At 45.6% G+C, this 26,032-nt stretch overlaps 1 protein-coding gene across 1 annotated transcript in view; it reads right to left on the bottom strand.

Annotated features, from left to right (window-relative positions):
* Positions 1–8,121: 8,121 nt before the first annotated feature.
* IGSF22 (immunoglobulin superfamily member 22) overlaps positions 8,122–26,032 on the bottom strand; it is a 197,629-nt gene continuing 179,718 nt past the window's right edge. Inside the window, 8 exon segments of the mRNA XM_074954876.1 lie at positions 8,122–8,489; positions 13,915–14,241; positions 14,966–15,265; positions 15,548–15,740; positions 17,748–17,836; positions 20,430–20,726; positions 22,231–22,359; positions 23,550–23,723. Coding sequence (XP_074810977.1) covers positions 8,422–8,489; positions 13,915–14,241; positions 14,966–15,265; positions 15,548–15,740; positions 17,748–17,836; positions 20,430–20,726; positions 22,231–22,359; positions 23,550–23,723 — 1,577 coding nt within the window. The 3' untranslated portion in view covers positions 8,122–8,421.

Raw genomic sequence — 26,032 nt, 5'->3', positions numbered from 1 at the left:
GGAGGCATGCAGCATCTCCATTCATCAGTTTTGCTTGTCTTGTGATCCCCAGCTTGGCCCCTGCATCGCTGCTCTTTGTGGATGTCCCTGCTGTTACACAGGCCGCTTGTTTGCAACCCTCTTCCTGTCATAGAGCCAGCTAGAGAAAATATGCATGTACAGTGCTCTAACTGTCTGCTGGGGCCAGTGCTAGCAGGATTTGAGTGAATGGCTAATTTAAGACTTATTTAACTCTCTCTTGGACTATGTCACTTTGGCATATCTGTTCTTCACTTATGTTCTCCAAGGATTCCCTCCCCTGTAAGAAAGACTGATATGCTCAGTAAAGGAGCGAATGGATACCTTCATTGAATGTTATAATCTCCCCCGCTCTGAGTTAGTAGGGTATCACTTTCGTCACCTCCAGAGAGTATTATTCTTCAGTTTCCGGAAGCAGTTTTAATTATTTTTCTGTAATTTTTTTTATCGCAGTTTATTTTACAATCTGCCAATCGCAGGCCTTGATCCTGATGATGATTGCAGAGGGTTCAATAGGCGTTCCTAGGTGATCTGTCATTTTGAGAGGAGGGAGCTAGCATAATCTGAGCATGGGCCCTGTAAAATGCACTGCTTCCGTTGTGGGCCTGCACCGGAGAACTCTGAGAGAGTCGAGGGTTGCCCGGGGCATCACAGACTCAGGCTGTTAGAGAGAGTCACCCTGGTCTCTCGCCCGTCTCCCTCTCCACATCCCTTTAATCCACATGACTTGAACAAAACCCTTTTTCCTGAGAGAGCCTTTCTTGCTGGGAAGAGGCCAGCTGCTATGGGCACAGATTTGACACAGCCAGCTCCCATTCTTCTGATTAAGCCTGGCAAACATTGACCAGTTGCTGATGTGGGGGAGGGGTGCAGGTGGGCGTCTGTTTTAGATACTGTTTCCTGGGACAAAAAACCGTTCAACACTGGTGAAAGCAATCTGGGATTTGAAAGGCAGTGGCAAAGTAGGAATGGAGAGCACATAAATATCCATCTTGACTCTTTTCCACTTCCTTCCTTAACTCTCCCATTGTCTCTCTTTGCCTTTTAAATTTGAAGGTATTGTTCTACTTCCCTTCCCCCCACTCCAAACACATACACAGCCTTTCCCTTTAGAAGCAAAATCTTTAAGGAGCATCGTCCATTCTTGGGCGCGATAACCTTGCAGGAAGGGAGTAGAAGCAGTGTACGGTACATTGTATTCCTGATCCCAGCAGTATTAACTCCTAAGTACAAGAGGCACCCAGTAGTTACACACTGTATACCCGGGGTAGTCAATAAGCGGACCACTGGTGAAATCCAGACTGCCAGATGCTTTTGAACAGTCCCCAAAATCTTTTTATTTACTTATTTTTTTAAAAAGAAAAGGAGGACTTGTGGCACCTTAGAGACTAACAAATTTATTAGAGCATAAGCTTTCGTGAGCTACAGCTCACTTCATCGGATGCATACAGTGGAAAATATAGTGGGGAGATTTTATATACACAGTGCTCAAATAAATTAGTTAGTCTCTAAGGTGCCACAAGTCCTCCTTTTCCTTTTGCGAATACAGACTAACATGGCTGCTACTCTGAAACCTCTTATTTCTTTAAATATCTCTGGCATCTGGCCCTTGACCAAGAAATTTGGACCTTGACAAAAATAATTGACTACACTGTACTCAAAATCCCCTCTGAAATTCTTGTGGGTGGTTAATTGAGGTTATATATACACTACAAACCACATCTTCCACTACTGGACTAACCATTAAGTGCCAGTAACTCCTTATTCAGGGAGACTAAGAGTGTGCAGAGTCTGCTTGATCTGCCTAGCTTTTATCCTATATGGAACCCAACTCCTTTACTCACAAAAAGCTCCTCTTGAAGCCAAGTGGCCTGATTTTCACCTCACATCATTGTTACACTCCTGTAACTCCACTGGGCTGGGCAGGGCCTTACCAATACCACTGAAGTCCATGGAGCTACGGATGTAAAATTGGCGTGTAGAGGAGACTTCAGCAGAGCCACTCTTGATTTACACCAGCGTGAGATCAGAACTGGGTTAAACGGGTCCTTAGTATTTAATTCATGGTTTAGAAGAAGGACTTGAAGGCTTTCACTCCCTGCCCTTCTTTCCAGCATAGCTCTTTATTAGCCTTGGAGGGGAAAGTGGTCAAAACAGAGCAGATATAAAGCTCAGTGGCAGATGTCTCCTTCTCTATTTTGGGTGCATGGGAGTGGCAAATTGCCTAGTTTTGGCAGAGAGAGCTGCTCTTTTATCTGGAGAGACAGCAGAGTTGAGTGGTCTGAGCCCAGGACTGGATATCTACAACTCCTAAGTTCTGAGCCTGGCTTTGACACCGATTCCTTCTGTGGCCTTGGTTAAGTCAGCTGGTCTGAAAGGATGTAATTCTGATTAAAGTCAATAGAGGTATGCCAGTTTACAGCAGTTGAGAATCTAACTCTCTGTGTCTGTCCCCCCCCCCCATCTGTAAAATGCTTACCTACTTCACAGGGCTGGTGTGAGGATTAGTGCATGTTTGTAAAGCACCTTGAAAGGTGTAAAGCACTAGATAAGTGCTAAGTATTATTATACTATGGTATTCAAAATAAAAATGCTTCGAAGAACCTGCAGAAATTCACTTGAAAAAAGGTGACGTGAATAAATGTTTCAGTTAGATTTCTGCATCAGATGGAAAGCAAATGGAAAACAGTCATTTGCATGATCTATTAGGGAGGAAGCCAAGCCAAAACTCTGGACCCAGACACACCCAAACTTCAAGGGAAGGGGTTTTTAACAAGTCTGAACTCAGATCCCAAAGTTGCAGAAAGTTTCTAAAAGTCAGAAGCAAAACCCCAAGATGTGAGCATCGCATCCCAATTTTGCAATGCAGGCTCATCTCTGAATGAGCTAGAATAAGCCTGATCCAGCCAAAACAAAGTATCCTAATTCTAGCTCGATTATTGCTGAAAATGTTGAAGTTGAACGTGCTGTGGTTCTGTTCATCTTTTCTCATGCAGAAAGTCAACTAGAGTTTAAGGAACGAATTACAAAAGGGATATTTAATTTCCTTTGATCATAAACTTTATTGGCTTTAAAGCCAGTGGAGAGGGAATGCCCATTTTGGAATTAATTCCTGTCCCACTCTATGTAGGATGTGTACGATTTTCCAGATGAGAATGTGTTTGTATGAACAGCCACTAGACTCAGAACAGACTTATGAACAAATGGTATAAATTGGCATAACTCTGTTGATTTCAAATCAGGCCCCAAACTGTAAATTATTTTTTCCAGTAGCACCCACACTGTGCTAGGTGCTGTACAAATACAAATGAAGGCTGAAGCGCTTACATTCTAAAAATGGGTGTATACCTGTGAAATGGACCATAATTCTCAAGCAGTAAAACTTACATTATTATGAACTCAAAGGCAAATACAATGCAAATTTTTATTGTTTCTTTAAATGTTTGATAGATATTCTTTTTCTTAGTTTGGAGGAAGTTCCGTTGACGATGTATTTTTTTCCTTTTAAAGTAAAAATATAAAAATTATGTCTATATACCTATAGATAGACTAAAAAAAAAAAAAGTGGCCAGTTGGCTGAAATGCCAAAATTTAAGTGGCTTGTATTGTATCTGTGGTGACACCAAATTGCTGTAGAAATAAACTCATTAAAAGAAAAGATGGATGAAATACAGGCTTGATGTACTGTGGCCAGTGATCATTTGCTACTTCAGAAACCTTGTAACTAGCTCTGTGAAAGAGGGGGTCTAGGGCCTGCTTCTGCTCCTATGATACATCAGTGGGAGCAAGATATGGGCCTAGGTTATAGGCCTACTGGCACTAAAATAGAGAGAACATCAGGAAATTTAGCACCAGTAAGGAAACTATTATCTTGGCAACCTAATTAAACAACAAAAACAAAAAACAGACGTCCCACACTGGTTTCTTTGTTGAATCAGGACAATTTAGAAATCCAGGGCCCAAACTGCAGTCCTTACTCAGGGCCTATGCAAGGATAGGCCTATTTTGTTTCCCAGATAGGACTGTTCATGGAGTCCGCTGCTATTCGTTGTGGGGAAGGTTGGCAGAATCTTTCCCTCAGTGAAAAAATCCCATTGGGATAAGTGGTAGTTTTGTCTGGGTAAGGACTTCAGGATCGGGCTACAAGTCCTGACCTGTTAATCTCAATGACTCCTATATGAACTGAACCGCCTGTGTTCTGGTGAATTAAAGGCAAAGCATATTTTTAAAGATTTAATATACAAATCAAGCAGCTCCCCTTCTCCATTCACAGTCTCAGCACTTAGCCATGTTTTAAAGTGATGAGCACTTAACTAATCTATTTTGCCATCAATTTAAAAGTCACCACATGCAGTATGGCCACTTGATATTATCTATGATGCATTTTTATGTTAATTTTACTATTATTCTGTATTTGGAATGTAGTTTTTCCTCTAATTTCTTGTATGTGTACCAATAATTAAAATATTAATTTACTTGATGTTTGTACTGCCTAGCTGAAACTACTTTTTGCTTGTTTTCTCTTTCCATGACCGTTTCATCTTGAAATACAGGTCCCGAGTCAACATGGTTCTACTTCAATTGAACCCAAGTAGAACTCCAGTCAATGGACCAGATCTTCAGCTACTGTACATTGTTGTAGTTCCATGCAGTGGAGCTAGGCCATTCTACTCCAGTTGAGGATTTGGCCCAGTGTTTTTTGGCCATATCTGATGCGGTGAACGAGCTAGTTTGGCCTCATTAACCATCCTTCCTATCACCGCTGGGAATGCCACATTTGGAGGAACCATTTTTTTGGGGGTACAATACAGCCCCAGTATTGCAATGATTTATGTTTGTAAACTTAAAACATGCAAGCCCCATTTAATTCCAGGGGACTACTCAGATGCTTAAAAAGTTAAGCACACACATAACTCTTTGCAAGATCAAGGCCTAATGACTTCCACATTCACCTAGGTGAAAATTCCCCGTCAGTTTGGGAAAAAGCAGAAAAAAAAATTAACACTGAGATTTCTTCTCTTCTTCAAACCTCTTTTAAGCAAAAGAAATCCTGTGAGCACCCTTCCAACATCCTCCCTCCCTCAAATAAAGTGACCCATCGTTTGGGAATGAACCACTGTTACACAGGAACTTTGCTGCATTGTTTCCAAAGTAGCTGTCACATAATTTAGGCTAGGTCTACGGTACTGTGGTAAGTCGACCTACGCTACGTAACTCCAGCTACCTGAATAACTGTAGCTGGAGCCGACGTACCTTAGGTCGAGTTACCGTGGGGGGGGGGTATCAATGGGAGAAACTCTCCTGTTGACTTACCTTACTCTCTTTGTCGGGGGTAGAGTACAGGGGTCGACTGGAGAGTGATCTGGTGTCGATTTGGCGGGTCTTCACTAGACCTGCTAAATCGACTGCCGGTGGATCGATCTCAGAGCGTCAATCCCAGCTGTAGTGTAGACATAGCCTTAGCATCATCAGAAGGTGCCATGCCTTTTCATTTGCAAACTGTTTTAAATATTTCCAGCCCCACTGGGTTGGTATGTCCCCTTTTAGCTGTGCTCCCTTCCCACTCACCAGCACACTCCAGGTGGCACACGGAATGTAAAATACTCTCAGCCTGCAGAGAAAGTTGGAGCACATGACCGGTCAGCATCGTGTTTATCTCACAAGAGTTTCCTGGAAAGATTAATGCTACACTGGAAGAATAGGCACAAAATCAATTCAAGCAGGTCATAGGTATTATAATTCTTAATCTGGCTTTAGCCATACCAGCAGCAGCAGCGGCGGCAGGTAGCAGCATATTTTGAGATTAAAATGCCAGTGACTGAAGCCATCATGTTTTTTTTTAATTAGTTTTTAGGGCTTGATCACACAAACACTGAAGCCTACCCAGGAGTAGTTTCATTGAAATCTGTGGGGCTCTTCCCATGAATAGAGTTATACATGGGTTATACTATTTGCAGGAGCAGGCCTTTACATAATAATCTTTCTTTGATTCCCATTGGTCAGCTCAACAGTGATGATGGGGCCAAAGGAAGCCTTTCCACCATGTTCTATCTTGTATAAGCTTCCCGGCTGCGTTCATCTTTAAACCTTTTTGTTGTGCCTCAATACATATTGTTTATTTAGTATTACCTAACAAAAAGGCTAGCTAGGAATAAACAAACCACATTATATTATATTACAGAGAGGAAGGATGGGTCTTCTCTGAGTTGTTGTCCCTATGGTTGCTCCTCATGAGGAGGCATATGTGCCCGTGCACTCTGGATTGGAGATATTTTGTTGCTGTTAGCAGCATCCATTGGGCCATGCCTGCACCATATGCCTCCTTGTACTCTGGTCTGAGGGCATATAGGAAAGAGAAGACCTACAGGACTCCAGTTCCTTCTCAACTGCCTGCGGCTCGAGACAGAAGTCTCTCAGGTCTGCTACCTTACTGAACATGGTATTCAGGTAACACTTATTCAGAAGTATCCATTCAAGGCTCCATCACCTACCCATTCCACCCTATATCCCTCAAGGTGTTTCCTGAGGACAAGACCCCAGGAACCAGCCAATGGGTGACCCATCAGTCATGGCAAGAATACCCTGGGGGCCCTACTCCTTTTCCTTATGCCCCTCCCCAGTGGGATTTTTGGGGACCAAGTCTACAGATTGCCCTCACACAAGAGCACCCACTAAGATTCTCGGCCACCAACACCTCAGGGCCTTCCTCATCCTTCCACCAGAAGAACAGGAGCTGAGAATAGAGGAGGCAACACTACCATTCCCACATGCGGCAACCATACTCTGTCATTCTACACAGATGATTTCGAAGCCTTATCCTGCGTCCCCACCTTCACTTCCTCGCTAAAGTTTCATCAGCATTCAATATCAATCAGGACATCCAACTACTGGGCTTTTACCCCAGACCTCACTCTTTGAGGGAAGAGACCAGCCTCCATACTCTGGATGTAAAAAGAGCTCTGACTTTCTACCTACACAGGACTAACTAAACCCTTCAGGAATTCCACCAGGCTCTTCAATTTCTCTGCCAAGAGGACAAGGAGTCACTTTATTTCCATCTAGATGCTATCTAAATGGGTTTCAGGTACATTCTTGCATGCTATGAGTCCTTAGGAATGCACCCCCCTCCTAAAGTCACTGCTTATTCAACTAGGGTTCAATCCACTTCCACACCCTTACTTAGAAAGGTACCCATCAAGGTTATTTGTAAGGCAGCCAACTGGTCCTCTGTTCAGTGTTCTTGCAGCTTTACGCCTGCATCTATGTCTCCAGAGCAGCCTTTGGTGAAGCTGTTTTACACTCTGTACTAAATCTGCCTCCTCAGCATCCTCCTGCTCTTTGAGGTACTGTTCGTGGGGGGGGGTGGGGGGGGGTTGAGAGAGGAGAGGGGTCTCCTGACTTGGACCTCTCACAGGGATAATAACTCGAAGAAGGAGGAGAGGTTACTTACCTTGTACAGCAACTGGAGTTCTTTAAGATGTTTGGTCCCTATTGGAGCTCCACCATCCACCCTCCTTTCCCCTCTGCTTTGGAGTTCTACCATGCTCTGAGGTTGAGAAGAAACTGGAGTGGTGTGGGCCCACGCCTCCCTATACGCCCCCATACTGGAGCACAAGGAAGTGTATGGTGCAGGTGCAGACCCCTGGACACTGCTAACAAAACAAAGATCTCCGCTCAGGAGTGCATGGGCACATATATATTCTTATGTGGTGCACTCATAGGGACGAAATATCTTGAGGAACACCAGTTACTGTACAAGATAAGTAACCTCTCCTTTTATAGTTAAGACTTTGGACTGGGCCTCAGGAGGTCTGGATGCTATTTCTGACTTGACTGCAGACTGCTTGTGTGATCTTGGGTGAGTCACAGTCTCTCTGGGTCTCAGTTCCCCATCTGTAAAATGGGTACAGTAATTCTTTCTTTCTTTGTGTTGTCTATTTAGATTAGAGTGTAAGCTCTTAGGGATGGGGACGATCTCTTACTGTATGGTTGTACAGTGTCTAGCACAACAAGGCCATGAGCTTAGCTGGGGCCTCTAAGTACTGCAATAAAGTAACAATAACTAATGCATATATAGCCCAGTTCTCCTCCCACTGAAGTCAAAGCAGAACTCTCATTGTCTGTGGCTCCTTTTATTTTTAAGATACATTTTCATCCAGTATTGGAAATATTACCATTCACACACACTAGCATGTGGAAGCTGCCTATGTGGAAGAAAGTACTGAAACATTAAAACTGCCCTTCTACAGTGAAGGCCCCACCTTTTGGCATTTGGATTCATTAATCACTATAGAAGATAGTGCAGTTGCTGTTTTGAGCCATGCATATCTAACTCAAACTACACAGAAATGTTTGAATTGTTCCGCATGCTGGACTGGATGAATTTGGATCCGGGTCTGCTGATTACATGATGTGCTTTGACTTCTGAAGACTTTCAGTCACTGAGTCCAGGAGGCTTTTATCATCTTTATCTTTAAGAAAAGAGAGAGAGAGAGAGAGGGCGGGGGGGCATCATTATAACCATTGACAACTGACTAACCATGCGTCATTTACTATGGTACTTTTGGAAAGCACAGAGAGATTCCCTGGTTAAAACACACCAGTACATAAATGCAAAATATTATTCTATCATGACTTTCATGGTAAGCAAACATGGCAGTTGAGCGAGTTCCAGTTTCCATTAAAACCTCTTTCCTAGTTGCCCATAACTGTCTCAAATGAACCACTCTGGGGCTGAATTTTTCTGGGTATTGTCTCAGTCCAAAGCTATTTCACCCCCTAGAAGTTTGAACAAAATGAGCTCAGTGCCAGGAGATCGGGGGATGGGCTCTGGGTGGGAGTTTGGGTGCAGCAGGGGGGCTCCACGCTAGGGTAGGGGTGCAGGAGGAGGTGTAGGCTCCGGCCAGGAGGCACTTACCTCAGCCAGCTCCTGGTCAGCAGTGCAGCAGGGCTAAAGCAGGATCCCTGCCTGCCCTGGCTCCATGCTGCTCTGCTCCCCATGGTGGCCAGCATGTGCAGCTGCTAGGCAGAGGGGCCAGGCCGCTCTGCGCAGTGCATGCTGCCCGTGCCCGCAGGCACTGCTCCTTCAGCTCCCATTGGCTGTGGTACCCGGCCAATGGGAGCTGCGGAGATGGCACTGGGGGTGGGGGCAGCGCGCAGAGATTCCCTGAACGCCCCTCAACTAGGGGCCGCTGGGGCACATCGGTGAGCCGGCGCTCATGGCTCCAGCCCCGGGGCAGAGCACTGAGGCTAGGGGACTGGTGTCCGGCCCGTGGCACAGAGATTTGCTCCAGGCCAGATGAAAAGAAGCAGCGGGCTGCATCCAGCCCGCGAGCCTGTGGGGCCCCCTTAGCCCGAGGCCCTGGACTGCGGTGCTTAAAGCCCCTGCATTAATCCGGCTCTGGCCAGACCCATCATTGGTCAGCACAGAAATCGTACTCTGAGGGTCTGCTCCATGAATATTTAAGATCAGTGTGTTCACATGTGCATTTGAATATTTTCTCTTCTTCTTGGGTGCCACCCTTATCCTAGAGTGATCTGGAATGTTAGGAGCACACAGGTAAAGACAACTGAAACCCGCAAGTGAAACCTACCAGCTCTAGGTCCTAGTCTGGGCTGAACTCATAACTCAAACTAAGGTGCTGAAACTGTGGTGGACTTTCTCGGCTGGAGTAAACTCCAAAAGGTAGGACAAGCTCCCAAGCTAAGTTCAATTGCCAGGCTGGCGCATCTGAGCCACACCAAACTTCCAAGCTGGAGTAAATTTCTCAGCTCTGTGACACTCCCAGGTGGAGGTGAACTCCTGAGCTATATTAACACCTCCCCACCGCCTAACCACACACACACACACACACACACACACAACTACACACTGATAGATTGTGGCCAATCAGCCCCCTCCCCCTGCTCCCAAAATGGAATATCACAGCCAGCACATATCCTGTGACCGCTCTCATTTCCACTGAAAACTCCACTGACACCTAACCCTAGATAAGGAAAATTAGAGGGAGAAACCATCCCTGCAGTTGGACTCTACTTACTAATCTCTCCTTCGGACTGATTAAGGAGTTTTAATAATACTTTAACGCCTGACCTCAGGAGGAAACATTCATGAGAGGATGGAGTGTGAGGTGGGAGGCCTCCAGGATCTCTCCCTTGCCCCCCAGTCAGACAGAACGGAGTTATTTAGGAGGGTATGTTCTTGGCCAGACTGACAGCTCTGAAGTCTCCTATATATTTGCAGAAGAGGTACATCATGGGTGGCAGCAGTTTTAGGTTCTCTCACACTTCCCTGCCAATGTGCTTCATCACTGACCTGCAAGGACAGCCCCTCTGTGGGTTGTGGGGGTGGAGTTTGGCCTCCACAGCACATTGACTCCTCTTTTCTGCTGAGTCTCCTCAGGGGGCAGCTAACTAATGTTAACAGTGATTTCTGCACCAAATTATATCAGTCTCCAAAATACTACTAAAACCAGGCATGAGCTGCAATCAGCTTCTACTTTTCATCAAAGTGGAGCAAACGTTCTTTTCATTGTGAGGTCAGCAGTGGTCAGATTTAACTGAGGGAGTGCTCCATGTGTGTATATTGTATATATACACACACGCACAATATACATTGTGACACAGTTCCTCCTCTGCCTTGGTGGGTCCTGTGCTTGGCGGATTTTCTTGCCTCAGAGGTTCACAGCAGCCCTCAGTTTGGCCACTTTCGTGGCTCAAACCTGCCATTCACTCAGTTAGCCTCGTCGCTGGCCAGCATGGGGAAAAGAAGAAGAACAATACCTGCAGCCTCTGCTGATCCACCTAGTGGATCGGGGAACAGGCCAGAGACCTTCCCTTCTGGTGGAACCCACAGTCCAGTTCAACTCCTCCGGTATCAAGTAGGGAGTTGCGGGGATGGAGGGATGGGCCCACCTTCTACTCCGGGTTCCAGCCCAGGGCCCTGTGGAATGCAGTTGTCTAGAGTGGCTCCCGTAACAGCTGCGTGACAGCTACAACTCCCTGGGCTACTTCCCCATGGTCTCCTCCCAACACCTTCTTTATTCTCACCACAGGGCCTCCCTCCTGATGTCTGATAATGCTTGTACTTCTCAGTCTTCCAGTAGTATGCCTTCTCACTCTCAGCTTCTTGCATCTCTTGCTCCCAGCTCCTCGCACGCACCACAAACTGAAGTGAGCTCCTTTTTAAACCCAGGTGCCCTGATTAGCCTGCCTTAATAGATTCTAGCAGCTTCTTGATTGGCTGCAGGTGTTCTAATCAGCCTGTCTGCCTTAATTGTTTCCAGAAAGTTCCTGATTGTTCTGGAACCTTCCCTGTTACCTTACCCAGGGAAAAGGGACCTAATTAACCTGGGGCTAATATATCTGCCTTCTATCACTCTCCTGTAGCCATCTGGCCCGACCCTGTCACTATATATATATATAAATCTAAATGAAAATAAAACTCTAATTTGGAATAGCAAATGGAGAGTAACCATCACTCTTCGCCATTATTTCAGGGTTGAGTTACTTCTCCATTAGAAGTAGAGAAGAAAGAACTGAAACTTCAGAGTGATATCATCAGCATGTGTCAGCCAGCTGTGCCAAAGCAATGGTCACCTACAAAAATAACACTGAAAGATCCATCCAAATATAGCCTCTCCTTATTGGTATATCAGTTTCTATGCCGGGTAACGTGTCTCTCAGCTTTCATTTAAGAGAGCGATGACATGCCATGAGGCATCAGGGCTTATGCTTGGTGAGAACAGAGCTCAAGAGAAATGCACTTAAGCCCCATTTTAAAATAAAGGCATTTGTTTCCATACTACCACTGAGACAAAGGATGGAGGAGAATTCTTCATCTTAAATATTTCCCATTTGAGGCAGCTCTTCAATTTTCTTTAATTCTCCCATGGTGATTTATAGACGTGTCAAGCTTACAATGAAGCAGCCTCCTGGGAGAGTTGCCACCTGTGCTGAAATTAATGGGACTCAGATGATTTTCATGGGTCTGATGTGTCGACACTGTGAGATCATCCTGCAGAGCAACTAGGGAGTCCCCAGATTCGGGGACCATGACACAATGATGCTGCATCTCCACTTTGTGATGTTGAGGCATAGTGCTACAACATCACTACATGCAAATAGAATTATTTAGTCCCGCAGGATAAATACAATGGGAACCTACCCAGCCAAACTATCCTGCTGCAACCTAAAGTAAAAGCCCTATTGAGGTGGAGAGCATTCTCACCACCAGGGAAAACAGAGAGAAATAGCCAGGAAGCTTGGGAGAGGACTGTGCAAAAAGAGAGATAGCATTTCCCTTGAATTTTTCTCTACAACAGAAAATGAAGGCAGAACTCTGTGAAAATGGGAAGATGCCATTCTCGGAGCACATAAGCGAATTGCTCCAAGGTGGAGGTTTGCCATGTGTGCAGTGCAAATCTGTTATTCTCCCAGAAATAGCCATATTTTGCCCTTGATCCATTGTGTGAATTCTTGAAGGAATAGGATTCCATTCACCGAGCGAAAATATGGCATTTCATACCGCTCTGCTACAGTACCTGATTCTGCCCTCAGTTGGCTGAATACAATTCCTATTGACTTCAGTGGCAGCTACACCTGTTTTAACTTAAGGTAGAAGTAGGCCTATTTCCAGATATGAAAATATGTTCTTCAGATTGGACCCAGTTCTCCAGTGCCTTGCACTTTGGGAAGCCATTTACACCTATTCAAAGCAAGTGCAAAGTGGGTGTGAAACACTACCATTCTGATTCGGAAATGTTTTACATGTACTTTGCACCTGTGAAAATGCACACACAGTGTGCAAAGCATAGCAGAATCAGGCCTCTTATCTATCCCAGTGACCTTCCTGCCATGTAAATGCAAATCTGGAAAATAAAAGATCTTGGGCTGGATTGTGCTCTTGGTTCCAGCAGAGTAAATTCAGAGAAACTCTATTGACTTCATGTGCTAAACTTTGTCACAAGCTGCCAGCCCCTGCATGGGTGCAGAAATGTCACGGGCCCCAGAACATGTGATTAAGGCCTGGTCTACATTGAAAATGTACGTTGACATAGCTATGTTGCTCAGGACTATGAAAAACCCACACCCTGAGTGATGCGGCTATACCAATGGAATCCCCAGGGTAGACACAGTTAGGTCGGAGGAAGAATGCGTCCATCGACTTAGCTACCACTGCTCAGAGTCATGGTGTTTGTGCTCCGATGGAAAAAACCACTTCCGTTGGTGCAGGATGCGCCTACGCTATGGGGTTAGGCCAGAATAGCTAGAGCACCATAGCTATGCTACTATAGTCCCCATAGGGTAAACATGGCTTTAATTTCTTTGTATGGAAACTGGCAAAATCATTTTTGCTCTTTATCAGTTCTTTCATGAACACTGCATAGAAATGTGTAGCTAACTACACCTGCTCTGCTGGTGATCATAATGGGTCCAACTCAGCCCAGGGCCCACACCCGTGGAAACTGGCACAAAGTCCATGCAGTGTCCTGGCGGTGAAATCAACAGAGAGGGAAGGTTGAAGTGAGGAATGATGGGGGACAGCATAGCTCAAAAACCTATGGTGCTAAGTGAGGAGGGAGTGGTCAGTGCCCATTCAGTGTGTTCCCTTAATGAATGCTGTTGGTGAAGCTCCCAGTGTAACATATAGCTATCCTGCCCTGGCAGGAAATCCCCACAGAGGGAGATAGCCTCTGCCCCCAACTGGGGTGTGTGCAGGGGATCAAGCTGGTGTAATTCATTGGGGCCAGGTGAAATTGGCCCACCCAGTGTAGTAAGCATGCTTATGCTGAGAGATCATGGGAGTATATTGTGGTCAGAGATTTCAAATCAGTAGCTACACGGCTGGTGGAGAATCGTTGCCATGGAAAGATGGAGGCTGAGAACTCAACTCACCATACACAGTCAGCATGCAGCCACATTTCTCCTGGCCCAGCTCATTCTCAATGGCCACGGTGTAGTCTCCGCTGTCCTTGGAGCTGCAGGTGGGGATCATCAGTGTGCAGACGCCACTTGTTGAGTTGTACCAAAACTTAGAATTGGCCGTGATGTTCACATTGCCTTTGTACAATGTCACCACCGGGCGGGGGTTGCCCAAGAAAGCACAACTCATGGTGCAGTCCTGGCCCCGGCGAACTGCATGGTTCTTCAGAGGCGCAATGAAATGGGGGGCCTGGCGCCAGTCTTTCTCGTGATACTCCTTCAAGTTGGCACTGAAACGCTCTACAAAGGAAATAAAGAGATCACCACTGCCTGCTTCCAAATGTGTAAAACAGCAGTGCACACCTCCAGACAGATGCCTGTACCCCTCTGGGTTCTCCTCCCACACTGGTATGGATCACAAGTAGTGACTCCAATCAACTCAATTACACTGGTGTAAAACTCGGCCCCGAGTTTCTTTTTCCCAGCTAGGGAACACTAGGTGAAGAGCAGAGGGAATGAGTAGCATGTCTCATAGGATTATTCTTAGCACTCCACCAGCCCTCTTCACTTATAAATACAAATCAGGAAGCAGCACATTTGGTGGGGAGAGCAGGGGGCTGGGAGTCAGGACCTCTGGATTCTACTTTAAACACGAACTTTCCATGCAACTGTAGGCAAGTAACTTAACCTCTTTGTACCCCATCTGTAAAAAGGTGTCCGATTTTTCTGCTTCATGTAGATGTTGCGATGCATAATTTCTCTAGTTAATGTCATTACCTTGAAAAAAGGTGTGGGATCTTTGGATGACAGGGTATGTTAGAAGGGTGGGAGAAAGGAGATATTTTTGTCTCCATTTTACAGATGGGGAACTGAAGTACAGAACGGTTAAGGGACTTGCCAAGGTCACATAGGAAGTCTGTGACCAGGCTGCGAATTGAAGCCAGATCTCCCAGGTCCCAGTCTAGTTCTTATCTACAAGAGCACCCTTTTTCCTGCCTGTACATGCATCTATTCTAATGTTTACCTTTGTCTTTAGAGATGTGCCAGGGCTCCTTGGAATCCAGAGGGTCACTGTCTCCAATGTCATTGCGGGCAATAACTCGGAAAAAGTATTTCCTGCCTGGGACCAGGGCTGTGACGGTGTACTTGTTACTGTAGACTTTTTCAGCTGCAGTGAACCAGGTGGCAGTTCTAGCATCACGTTTCATGATGACGTAATGGGCATGCCCATCATCCATTATATCTGGGGTGTGATCCCATTTCAGAGTCACGGTGTTCGGCACTTCCTCAACCAGCTGCAGATTCTTTGGTGGCCGTGGGGAATCTAACAAATAGGACACACCTTTAGGTATTTGTTTCTCTTATTTAGGACCACCCCTCTATTTTTTTTCTCTCGAAGCAAACCCTTTTCAACCCAGCTGCTGCCTTGTGAATTGCTTATGCAAATCACTGTGTGTCTAGAAAATTCTGGTACTACACGTGCACTCCTAAATTTCATTCCCTTGGACCTTTCCAGCCCTAAGAACCTGAAATCCGTGGCAGACTAATTGGCTCCCTGACTAAACCCAGTTGTAGCCTGGAAGCTAGAGCTTTTGCTATACTGTACCTGCCACATGTACTTGGATGTCATAATGGGCTTCACCATAGTCGTTCCTAAGGAGGATCCTGTACACACCAGAATCAAAACGCTTGGTGCTGTGGATGAGGAACTGGGAGTGGTTCTTGCCTTTGGTGATTATCTCTCTCCCTTTTGTCAGAATTCCGTCTTTTTGCCAGGTCACAGTTGGTGGAGGGGAACCCTGCCCGAGATAAATGTGTAAAAAATAATGGTGGCCTTAACTTTCAGTATACAATAGATAGCTCTGAACCTAACATAACAGTGTCTTGGATATCAACTTGATATCACCCAAAATACTCCAAGGAGAGCGCTCCCAGGGAATTTTGGCAGTAGAAATACCAGGGGAACGTATGCTCTCCTGGTACTAGGCCAGATGCTCAGCTGATGTAAATGGACATAACTCCATTGAAGCCAATGGAGCTTACTCCAGCTGAGGATCTGACCCTTAGTTTTGCTTCAAGATGATGATGTTGCTAAGATTCTCAAACAGGTTAAAAAAAAAATCAGACTTCCCCCAGCATTACACTTGATCTAGTGGTCTCTACTGACTCAGCTGGAGGGATTCCAGCATAACCTTGAGGCTAAAGTTTATCCCTGTTTAATCTTCTCCAAGCACTTTTTAAAAGCAGAGGAAACGGCTGGTGCAATAGCGATAACCCTCAGCTCTAGACAGTGCACCAAGAGGTTCCCCCAGGGGAAATGGCAGCTCCTCTAGTGCAGTGAATTCAAGCTGACAAAGAACAAATGCCCCTGCAGTCCTGCCTTAGGGCCGGCTCCTGCCAGCCCTTCGCTCCCGCTGATTGTCACCACTGAAGTTACTCTGGTTTTAGGGCCAAAACTGTGAGGTGCTGAGCACGTCCTATGAGGTACAAGCACCCTGAGCTCCCACTGACTTAACTACCCCCAGTAGAGATCGAGGGTGCTCAGCCTTAGAAGCCATAAACCGTAATGTTTCCGTTACTAAATACATGGCCCACATTAAGTCCCCACTACAAAGCATGCCGTGCCTCTCAGCTCCTAACAGGGAACATTCTTGAGAGCTTTAGTACAATACAATAAAATACCTTGAGACCATCACAGTGATGTAGCCATCAGAACAAATGGGAAAGCTTGACTGTGTATCAGCCACAAGTTGTATCCTGTGCAATTACGGAGTTGAAAAAAAACCCTTTCTGGCCCCACGTGACAATCATGTGCACCCTTATTAACAACACTTCTTTATGCTGCTTGTAAAGCTTCGTTCTCTGGCATGGATTTGAGCAGAACAGATTACAGGATTCATAAAGCTCTGGTGAGTGTGGCATCTCAATCAGATAATATTGCACTACTGTGATTAATGAAACAGAAGTCACACACATTTTAATGATAGGTCTCTCCTAGTAATTGTTAGTGCTTATTCTGGATGGGTTGATATTAACTCCCTACCCAAACCCACACTACAGAAGGCTAGATTGTGCAACCCTTTCTCATGCTGGTAGGTGCTTACTCCTGGGAATAGCCCCATCAACTTCACCAGTGTGAGGAAGGCTTATAAAACTGAGCCCCCAAAACAGTCAGCATTTACACACTGCTTCACAGATCCAAAGTGCTGCACGGCCATCAGGCCAAATCCTACTTGCCTTACTCGGGCAAACTGTCCCACTTAAGTCAGTGTGATTGTTCTTGTGAGGAAGGCCAGCAGAAGTATTTGTCCCTTAAAGGGCCAGATGATCCTTTTATATCTAGCCCTGAGGCATGTATCTGTACCACTTTAGAAGCCCAGGGGAAGGAACTGTGCCTCAGAGAGTCATAATGCCTTCTGTGTTCCTTCGTTCTCATGGGAGTGAGTAATCAGCCATTAGTCTTGACCAGCAGCAGATTGCTTCACCTACTCCCACACTGGTTCAGCTGTGCTGGCGAGTACACTGATGGGGTGGAGATAAGGATTTGTCCATTTGCTTCCCTGCCCACCTGCAGTGTGGGGATATACTGGGTACTTATTCCCTGCTACCTTCACTGCACCTACAGTGAAAAGGGGGGCGGCCATGGGGAATTTCAGTGGATGTTCCAATCATATACAGCTTGTGGGACCAGGTCCCACATCTGTGAAAGGAGGAAAATGGGTTATGTGTATGATAAAATGTTGACACCAAAGAAAACTTTCAATGCAGACTTTCCCAGAGGTAGAGCAGGGCAGAAGGAAGCTCACAGTAAAGGCAGCATGAATGCAGAGGGCTGTCCCAGCACGAACCACCATATGACTCTTCAGCTTGGCACTTAGATCAAACTTCGGACAGGCTAAAACACAAAACACAAACCACCACCAAAACAGAGAAAGAGAGAGAGAGAGAGAGAGAGAGAATAATTAAAATCTTAGAGGCCTCATATCTGAGCAAAGCCATTTCCCTGCTATCGGCCTGCTGTTTTAAGCATTGTGCAGTGAAAACAGCATGATGGGAGAAAGAAAAGCAGTCCTTGAAATTAGCTTCCACGGAAGGCAGCTAAGAAATTAAGTTAATAATTGAATCATAAGATGGGAATGGGATTGAGAGTCTGTTCTTTTACTGGCGGAAATGAAGCTACTCTTAATTATGTACAGATACTGCAGTGATGGGCTCATTAGTGCTAGAGGGAACCAGGCATACATACATACGTACGTACAGGAAAGGAAACAGACAACGTATATTTTCATGTTGAAGCTAATGCCAATCAGTAGCCACTCCTTTATCATGCAATTTTTAAAGAAAGGCTGCGCCTCTACTATCAAAAATGAATTGAGAAATAGGAGTAAGTAATACACTTTAATCATAGCTGCCCTTCTCCTCAAACCACCAAGGCAGTAATTAAATTGAACAGAAGCCAAAGCTTGCATGAACAAGTGTTAGGGTATGGTTGTGAGGGCTAGATGGGGCAACACTGACACAAGTGCTCCCACTGAAGTTAATGGCACCACTTGCGTGAAGAGGTGTTCACCAATGTGAGGATTGCAAAATCGAGCCTTGAGTTATTACAGCACTGTTTGTCCTGTAATGTAAGGGGTTCATCACCATGTGCATTCAACACCACCACCTCCTGCCCTCTCAGGTTCTAGGGGCATGCAACTAGGTGAGGAATATTTATTCCTTGGCACTCAAAGTCTCAATCAGAAGAGTCAATTATATTCTTTTAAACCAAGTTGCAAGGGGGAGGAAGTATTACCATTTCAAAATGATTAGTGTGAGAAACCTGTGGGCCAAAAAAGTTATGTTGCTTGAAATTACCACTTTAATCACCTTAAAAATAACTGCCCGCCGCTTACTCCCGCTACGCTGAAAGCAGATCTGTTGTTTCACATCAAACTATGTGTGCGCTTCGTTACAGCACTGCAGGTTCCTATTTCCTACCACAGTTTGTTTTGTTTTGGTCATACAGTAAATCTGAGGTTAGATTGGTGTTTCTCTTTTAGGAGAAGTAACAATTAGTATCAAGATTATTAGTGCAATTCTGAAGTGAAGACATAAAGGAAAAGCTGCTTTTAATAGATATTCTAATTTAGTGCTGTTCTGCTGGACGTTTTCTTCTGACATTCCCCTGGTCAGTGCCAGATGTCTTTATTCCTGATGGAAATCACTGCACTGTAGCATGACTCATGAGTTCTGTATCTTACCTTGTTAGTCTTTCTACCTCTTCAGGCAGCTCTGTCCCCTGGGAACATCCCAGAGACAAGCTGTTTGAATTTCCTAACTAGCAGAGTAAAAACAAATTCACGACCCATGAGTGCTAAACAATAAAAGTCTGAACTGCCACCTCTTATAACTGGGCTCCGAAGGGATACTTATGATAGATACCTCAGCAGTTATTCTCAAGATGTGATGGGCTCCTCTGGAGTCTTCCCCTTGACAATACAATTACCTCCATGTTGTCTGTTATCACAGTGCCACCTGATTGTTCATTTGAACCCAGGCTGTCACTCTTCACTACCCAGTTGGAAAAACAGTAATCTGTGTCTCTGTACCAGTCTCTATCGCAGATGGGCACTACCAATACTATGATAGCTTACCTGCTACTGATCAGTACACTATCTACTCATCTCTCCCATCAGGAGGCATTACTATCTACCCATCTAACAGCATCCCTGGCAGCAGGGAGAATTCCCTGAGAATTGCCTCTGCAATCCCAATAGCTGACATGGGAGACTATTGATGACAGAAGAAGCTGCAGCCAATTGGGCGGTAGCTGGAGATTTCAGGAACTGCTGTGAAAGATTCTTATAGTTCAGCCCTAGCAGGAAGTGTGGCAGAATAGCTATCAGTCCAGCTCCAGGACTCTACAAAGAGCTTCTGTGGCCCAATGTCACTTGCCAACATCTTATCTGCAAACTCTAAGTGAAATTACTTGAGAATATGAGCAAAAAATAAGACCCTTGGCACTGAGGCTGTCCCTTTATATTGGAGTAAACCACTGCACAGAACAGAAAGAGCATTTGTTAATAGCCTTTTCTGGGAGAAGTTCATTCATTTAATTTAATTCATCTTCATTATGAGTCTGAAAAGGCTAGAAAAGCTGGATTTTACTCTATATATTTGAGCCGGTTTTCTCTAAGCAAAAGCAGATCCCTCATTGATCCTCCTTGCTGATGGGCAAAGCCCCTAGTGACAATGTATTTGGCATGAGCTTTTGTGGACATTACAAACCAGTCACGCTGGCAGACTGTCAGGGAGGACAACTGGATTACACACTAATGTTCATCTAGCCTTTAACAAAAGCTTTATTACCTGCAAAGAGCATGAGCTTAATTAATAGTCACTCTCTGAAGCTTTGTAAACCATGGCTATTAAAATATACACACTGACTCATGAATGAATGAGCAACAGAAGTGTCCTGCAGCCAGACAGGATATTCTGGAGATTACCTGGAGGGGGCATAGCTAGAACTCCTTTCTCTAGCTCTGCTGGTTCTCCCACACCAGCTTCATTCACCGCTCGGATTCGGAAGAAATATTTCTGCCTCTCCTGCAAGCCTCCCACAGTGTAGCTAGTGCCGGAGATTGGGATTTTAGAGCATTTTGTCCATTCCTTGGTGTTCTCTGCGCGCATCTCAAGTATGTATCCTGACGGCAAGTCTCCTTGATCTGGCTGCTCCCATGCCAAGGAAATGCTGGAGTTGGAAGAGTCAACCACATGGATCCCCTTCACCATTCCTGGAGGCTCTGAAACAGCAACAGCACACTGCTGATGAACACAGTGTACCGAAACCAGGGATTCTCACCCTTGTCTCTGCACCAACCCCATAGTTCAGGCCTACATTTTCAGAAGTGATTCGTGATTTCAGCCAAATCCTTTTTTGGGGGGTGCTCAACTTGAGACACTTTAAAGGAACCTGATTTTCAGGAAGTGCTGAGCACTGTCACAAGGTGCTGCTCCTGAGGTGTATGAGCACATTCCTATACCCTGTAAAACTGAGTTTTAGGGGCACATGACAGCATCTGATGTGTGACTTCATAACAAGCAGTGCCCGAGCCCTGCCGCCCTGACAGGGAGGGCCAAAGCCTGAGCCCCATCACCCTGGGTGGGGAGGGGGGGGTGTCAAAGCCAAAGCCCAAGGGCTTCCGCCCCAGGAGGGGGGCCTGTAACCTGCGCCCCACCACCCAGAGCTGAAGACGTTAGGCTTTGGCCCTGGGGCTCGGGCTTTGGTCTCAGGCCCCAGCAAGTCTCACACCAGCCCTGGCGACCCCATTAAAATGGGGTCCCGACCCATTTTGGGGTCCCGACTCACAGTTTGAGAACCCCTATAATAAATGTTCACAGTGGGCTACAAGGATTGGATGGGAATGTTCAAGAAGCATTCTCCAGCTTTCTGTCTGAGATAATGTGAATCTTTAAATATGAAGGGAGCAATATCTTTGGCTGTGACATTTTGTAGTGCAGCCCTCTGATATGAAGGAACCGAAATGTTTTCTGATCTGGGGAACTATTTAACCTAGTGCTCTATGTAGGTGGAAGAATGATCTCCCCTCTAGTTCCAGTGACTCTTACTTTTCCAGTGTTTTTCTAAACTACTTACAGCTACTGACATCCCTTCCTGCAACCATTACAGAAGCTCCCCAGTTCCCTACACAGTTTAAACTATTTATATACTGGGTACTGGGCAACCACTTGGTTTAAAAATGGATTTGGTTATGTGGCTGTATGGAATGGATGTTACGTTACCCAGAGATGGTACATGGGCCTGCTGGCCCATCATAACAGGTTACAGAGCCCATTTCTGATCTCACTGAGGTTACTGGGAGTTTTGCTGTGACTTCAAAGGGTGCAGGATTAGGCCCACATTTTTGCCAATGAAAAAACAGATTTGCAAACTAAGCTTTGGAAAATTTGCTCAACCATCTTTTGCTAATTCTGCAGAAGTTTCTCCTTCTTTTACCAAAGGTTCAAGGTGAGGTGTGGGGGGAGATCACCCCACAGAGCACAGTTGTGTAGTATGCTGAAGTCCATTAAACAGAAATGATTTACACTGGTATGAAACAATTGCATTATGACTTTTGGCAGAGTACAAATACCAGGAAGTGAATGAAAGCCTCCCAGTACAGAAAGCACCTAAGCACAGTAGCAACTTATCATGTTGGTCTGGGCATGCTGTCTGCAGATAATATGGGTCTCGTCGTGGGAAACAGCTTTAAGAAAACTAGGGAATAAGTAATAAAAGAAACATACTGATGGGGTCCTTTGCAACAACAGAGTTTGAAGCCACGCTGGGATGTCCAGGCCCTGCACGGTTCACAGCTGTAACACGGAACTCATATTCTGTATCCTCCAGCAATCCATCCACTTTGAACTTGGTATCTAAAGATGGAAATGTCACAAGTGTGTAGACAGTTCATAATTTTTAGGGAAAGTCCCTTCACACATAAAAGAATTCCCAAGTGAGCATCAGAACAAACAAATACATAAAAATCACCTTTGGTCTGAGACTTAAGCATGAGAAATTTCAGCTCAAATTTTTTTTCGGGGGGAACATTATGAATTATGATGGTCTCCGTGTATCCAGTCATGCACCTCACTTGCAGAATGGAACCACAAGGATTCCAAGGAGAACCCCTGTGGCACACACAAATGTGCCTTAAATGTATAACACAGGAAAAATGTATAATTTGCCAGTATAGTTCCTTCTACTTAATTCAGGGCCAGGGTCTGATGCCTTCACTCATGTTAGGTAGTATTTTTTCCATGAGCAGTCCCATTGTACTAATCAATTTGAGTAAGACTATCGAAATCTGGCCACCAAAGACTCATCAGATAAATCCTCCATTCAATTTGGTCAAAACCTCTGGAACCAAATATTTTGTTTTAAAATTAAACACAGCTTCCACCCTTTACAGCAATTAATTTTGGTCCTTCAATCAATCAATCGATTGCCATTGAATTAATAAGGAAATCCAAAATTTTGAATGAGATAGAAGAATCCAAGAAAGAATCAAGATAATAAAAGATGACTAAGACCAAAAGTCTTGTTATTCAGATGTGGTTGACATAAATGTTTCCAATGTGTTATATAAGCTGTGATTTACATATATCATAAATGATCACCATTACATATGGATAACAAGCTCAGTTACTTACTTAAATCAAGTTTGGTCAAAAACAGAGGAAGGCAGTAGGGTTAATCAGGGAAAAATTTTCAAATGTGTATGCTTGAAAGTAGGCACCAAAATCCACATGTGGGCACATAAATAAAATGTCCTGATTTTCAGAGGTGCTGAGTATCCAAAGCTCCAATTTGTTCTAATGTTCAGCACCTCTGAAAATCAGGCCATAGCTGTTTAGGTGCCTAAACGCAGATTTAAGTCCCAAATTTCAGGCAACCATGTTTGAAAATTTGGACTTTAGTATCTGTAGCTGGTCTTCATAAACCATTAGCTATGTCTAGACAACACTGTCCCTTTGCTTGAGTGATCAGAACGTCAGTGTCTCATCTCATGTCCTCTCTAGCTTTCATTTTGCCCTTGCACAGTGCAGGGAAATAGGTATCTGACCTTGGACTAGCTCTTTGGTAACTGGGACCCAAAGGTTGCTGCCTTTCTTCCTTCTTTCCACAATGTATCCTTGTACTGGGGAGCCGCCGTCCTGTGCTGGAGGGTTCCAGGTGATGGTGACAGCTTCCTTAGTAACATCTGTAACTTGAGGTTGAGATGCCAGTCCAGGAGGCTCTAGACAGAGTTAGATTCAGCACAGAAGAATCAGAATCACCTACTGCTCCACTGCAAAACCTCTTTTGGTAAGAACAACAGATAGCAAGAGGCCAGGAAGAGTGATCTGGACCTCTAGGTTTATTCATTGCCGAAAACCCCTTTCTAAAGCTTTTGCTTTGTTATCTACTTCGCCAGCTCATTTTTGGGGATTCAGCAGCAGACAGTACTCATTAGTAAAGACCTGAAAATGTCATCGCCTTATGTTTTGTTCCTAAGATAATGCTGTACATCTCCACGGACCTAGTGGTCAAAAAGCACAGGACTGGGACCCAGGAATTCTTGAGTTTTAATCCTAGGTCTGACACTGATTTTTGTGTGGCCTTGAACAAGTTACTTACCCTCTCTGCCTCATTTCGCCGATCTATAAATTGGGGATACTAATACTTACTTACCTACCTTATAAGGGTGCCATAAAGATTAGTTAGATAACATTTTGGAAAGTATTTTGAATGTAAGAGGTGCCAGATAAAAAGACAGTTACCTTTTCCATTACTGGTGTTCTTCGAGATGTTGTTGCTCATGTACATTCCATATTAGGTGTGTGCGCTCGCCACATGCACCGGTGCCAGAAGTTTTTCCCTCATCAGTATCTGTAGGGGATCGGCTCTGACGCCCCCCGGAGTGGTGCCCACATGGCGCAGCATAAGGGGCGCTGCCAGCTCCCCCCACCTTCAGCTCCTTCTTGCCAGAAACTCTGACAGCGGGGAAGGAGGGCGGGTCATGGAATGGACATGAGCAACACATCTCAAAGAGCACCAGTTACGGAAAAGGTACCTGTCTTTTCTTCTTCGAGTGCTTGCTCATGTCCACTCCGTATTAGGTGACTCCCAAGCAGTACCCCTGGAGGTGGGTAGGAGTTCACGGACATGTAGATTGCAACACAGCTCTGCCGAATCCAGCATCATCCCTGGCCTGCTGAGTGATGGCATAATGAGCCATGAACATGTGGACAGAGGATCATGTTGCGGCTCTACAGATGTCCTGGATAGGGATATGTGCCAGGAAGGCTGCCGAAGATGCCTGTGGTCTCATCGAGTGGGCTCTGACAATCGGCGGCGGCGGAAGCCCTGCTAGGTAGTAACAGGTCCTTATGCACAAGGTGATCCAATTGGAAAACCTCTGTGAGGACACCAGGTGACCCTTCATCCTATCCGCTGTAACGATGAAGAGTTGAGTCGATTTTCGGAAAGGCTTGGTACACCAAGGCTCTCCAGATGTCCAGGGCATGAAGACGCCTCTCCTCACTGGTCTTGTGCGGTTTGGAACAGAACACCGGGAGGAAGATGTCCTGTTTCATATGGAAGGTGGAGACCACCTTTGGTAGGAAGGCCAGGTGGAGACGCAACTGAAACTTATCTTTGTAGAAGACCGTGTATGGAGGTTCTGAGGCCAAAGCTTTAATTTCAGAGACCCGTCTCACTGACACCACCACCACCAGGAACACAAACTTCCATGACAGGTGGGAAAGAGAGCAGGGCCCCAGTGGTTCAATGGGTGGGCCAGTGAGCCTAGAGAGGATCAAGTTAAGATCCCACTGCGGGACAGGGGCCCATACCTGTGGGAAGAGTCTCTCAAGCCCCCTCAGGAATCTGACTATCATGTCATGGGAAAACACCGTCTGTCCTTGGATTGGCGGATGAAAAGCAGAGATGGCCACGAGATGCACTCTAATGGAAGAGTGTACCAGGCCCTGGTTCCTCAAATGGAGCAGGTAGTCCAGGACAGCCTGTATGGAGGAACACAAGTGAGAGATGCCCCGTTCAGATGCCCGACAGGAAAACCTCATCCACTTGTCCAGGTAAGTCAGTCTAGTTGAGGGCTTCCTACTTTCCAGGAGGACCTGCTGGATTCCTTCTGAACAGGTCCGCTCCTCTGGGTTCAGCCACGCAGCATCCATGCCAAGAGGTGGAGGGACATGAGGTTGGGGCGCAGGAGCCAACCATGTTCCTGTGACAGGCGTTCCGGTCGGTTGGGCAGGGGCCAGGGAGGGGCTGCTGACAGGCTCATGAGCGTGCCAAACCAGTGCTGGCGAGGCCACGCTGCGGTGATCGTGATGACCTGCGCCTCATCCCTCTTGATTTTTGCCAGGGCCCTGCTGATGAGTGGAATTGGAGGGAATGCGTACATCAGGCTCCCTGACCACGACAGGAGGAAGGCATTGGAGAAGAAGCCCTTGCTCAGACCTTGCCAAGAACAAAACTGGTGGCATTTCCTGTTCGGCCTGGTAGCAAACAGCTCCACTTGGGGAGTTCCCCACCTTTGGAAGA

Source organism: Natator depressus, chromosome 6, assembly GCF_965152275.1.
Source record: "Natator depressus isolate rNatDep1 chromosome 6, rNatDep2.hap1, whole genome shotgun sequence".
Lineage (NCBI taxonomy): Eukaryota > Metazoa > Chordata > Testudines > Cheloniidae > Natator > Natator depressus.
Note: the sequence above shows the minus strand (reverse complement) of the source record. Positions and strands in the feature narration are given on the sequence as shown.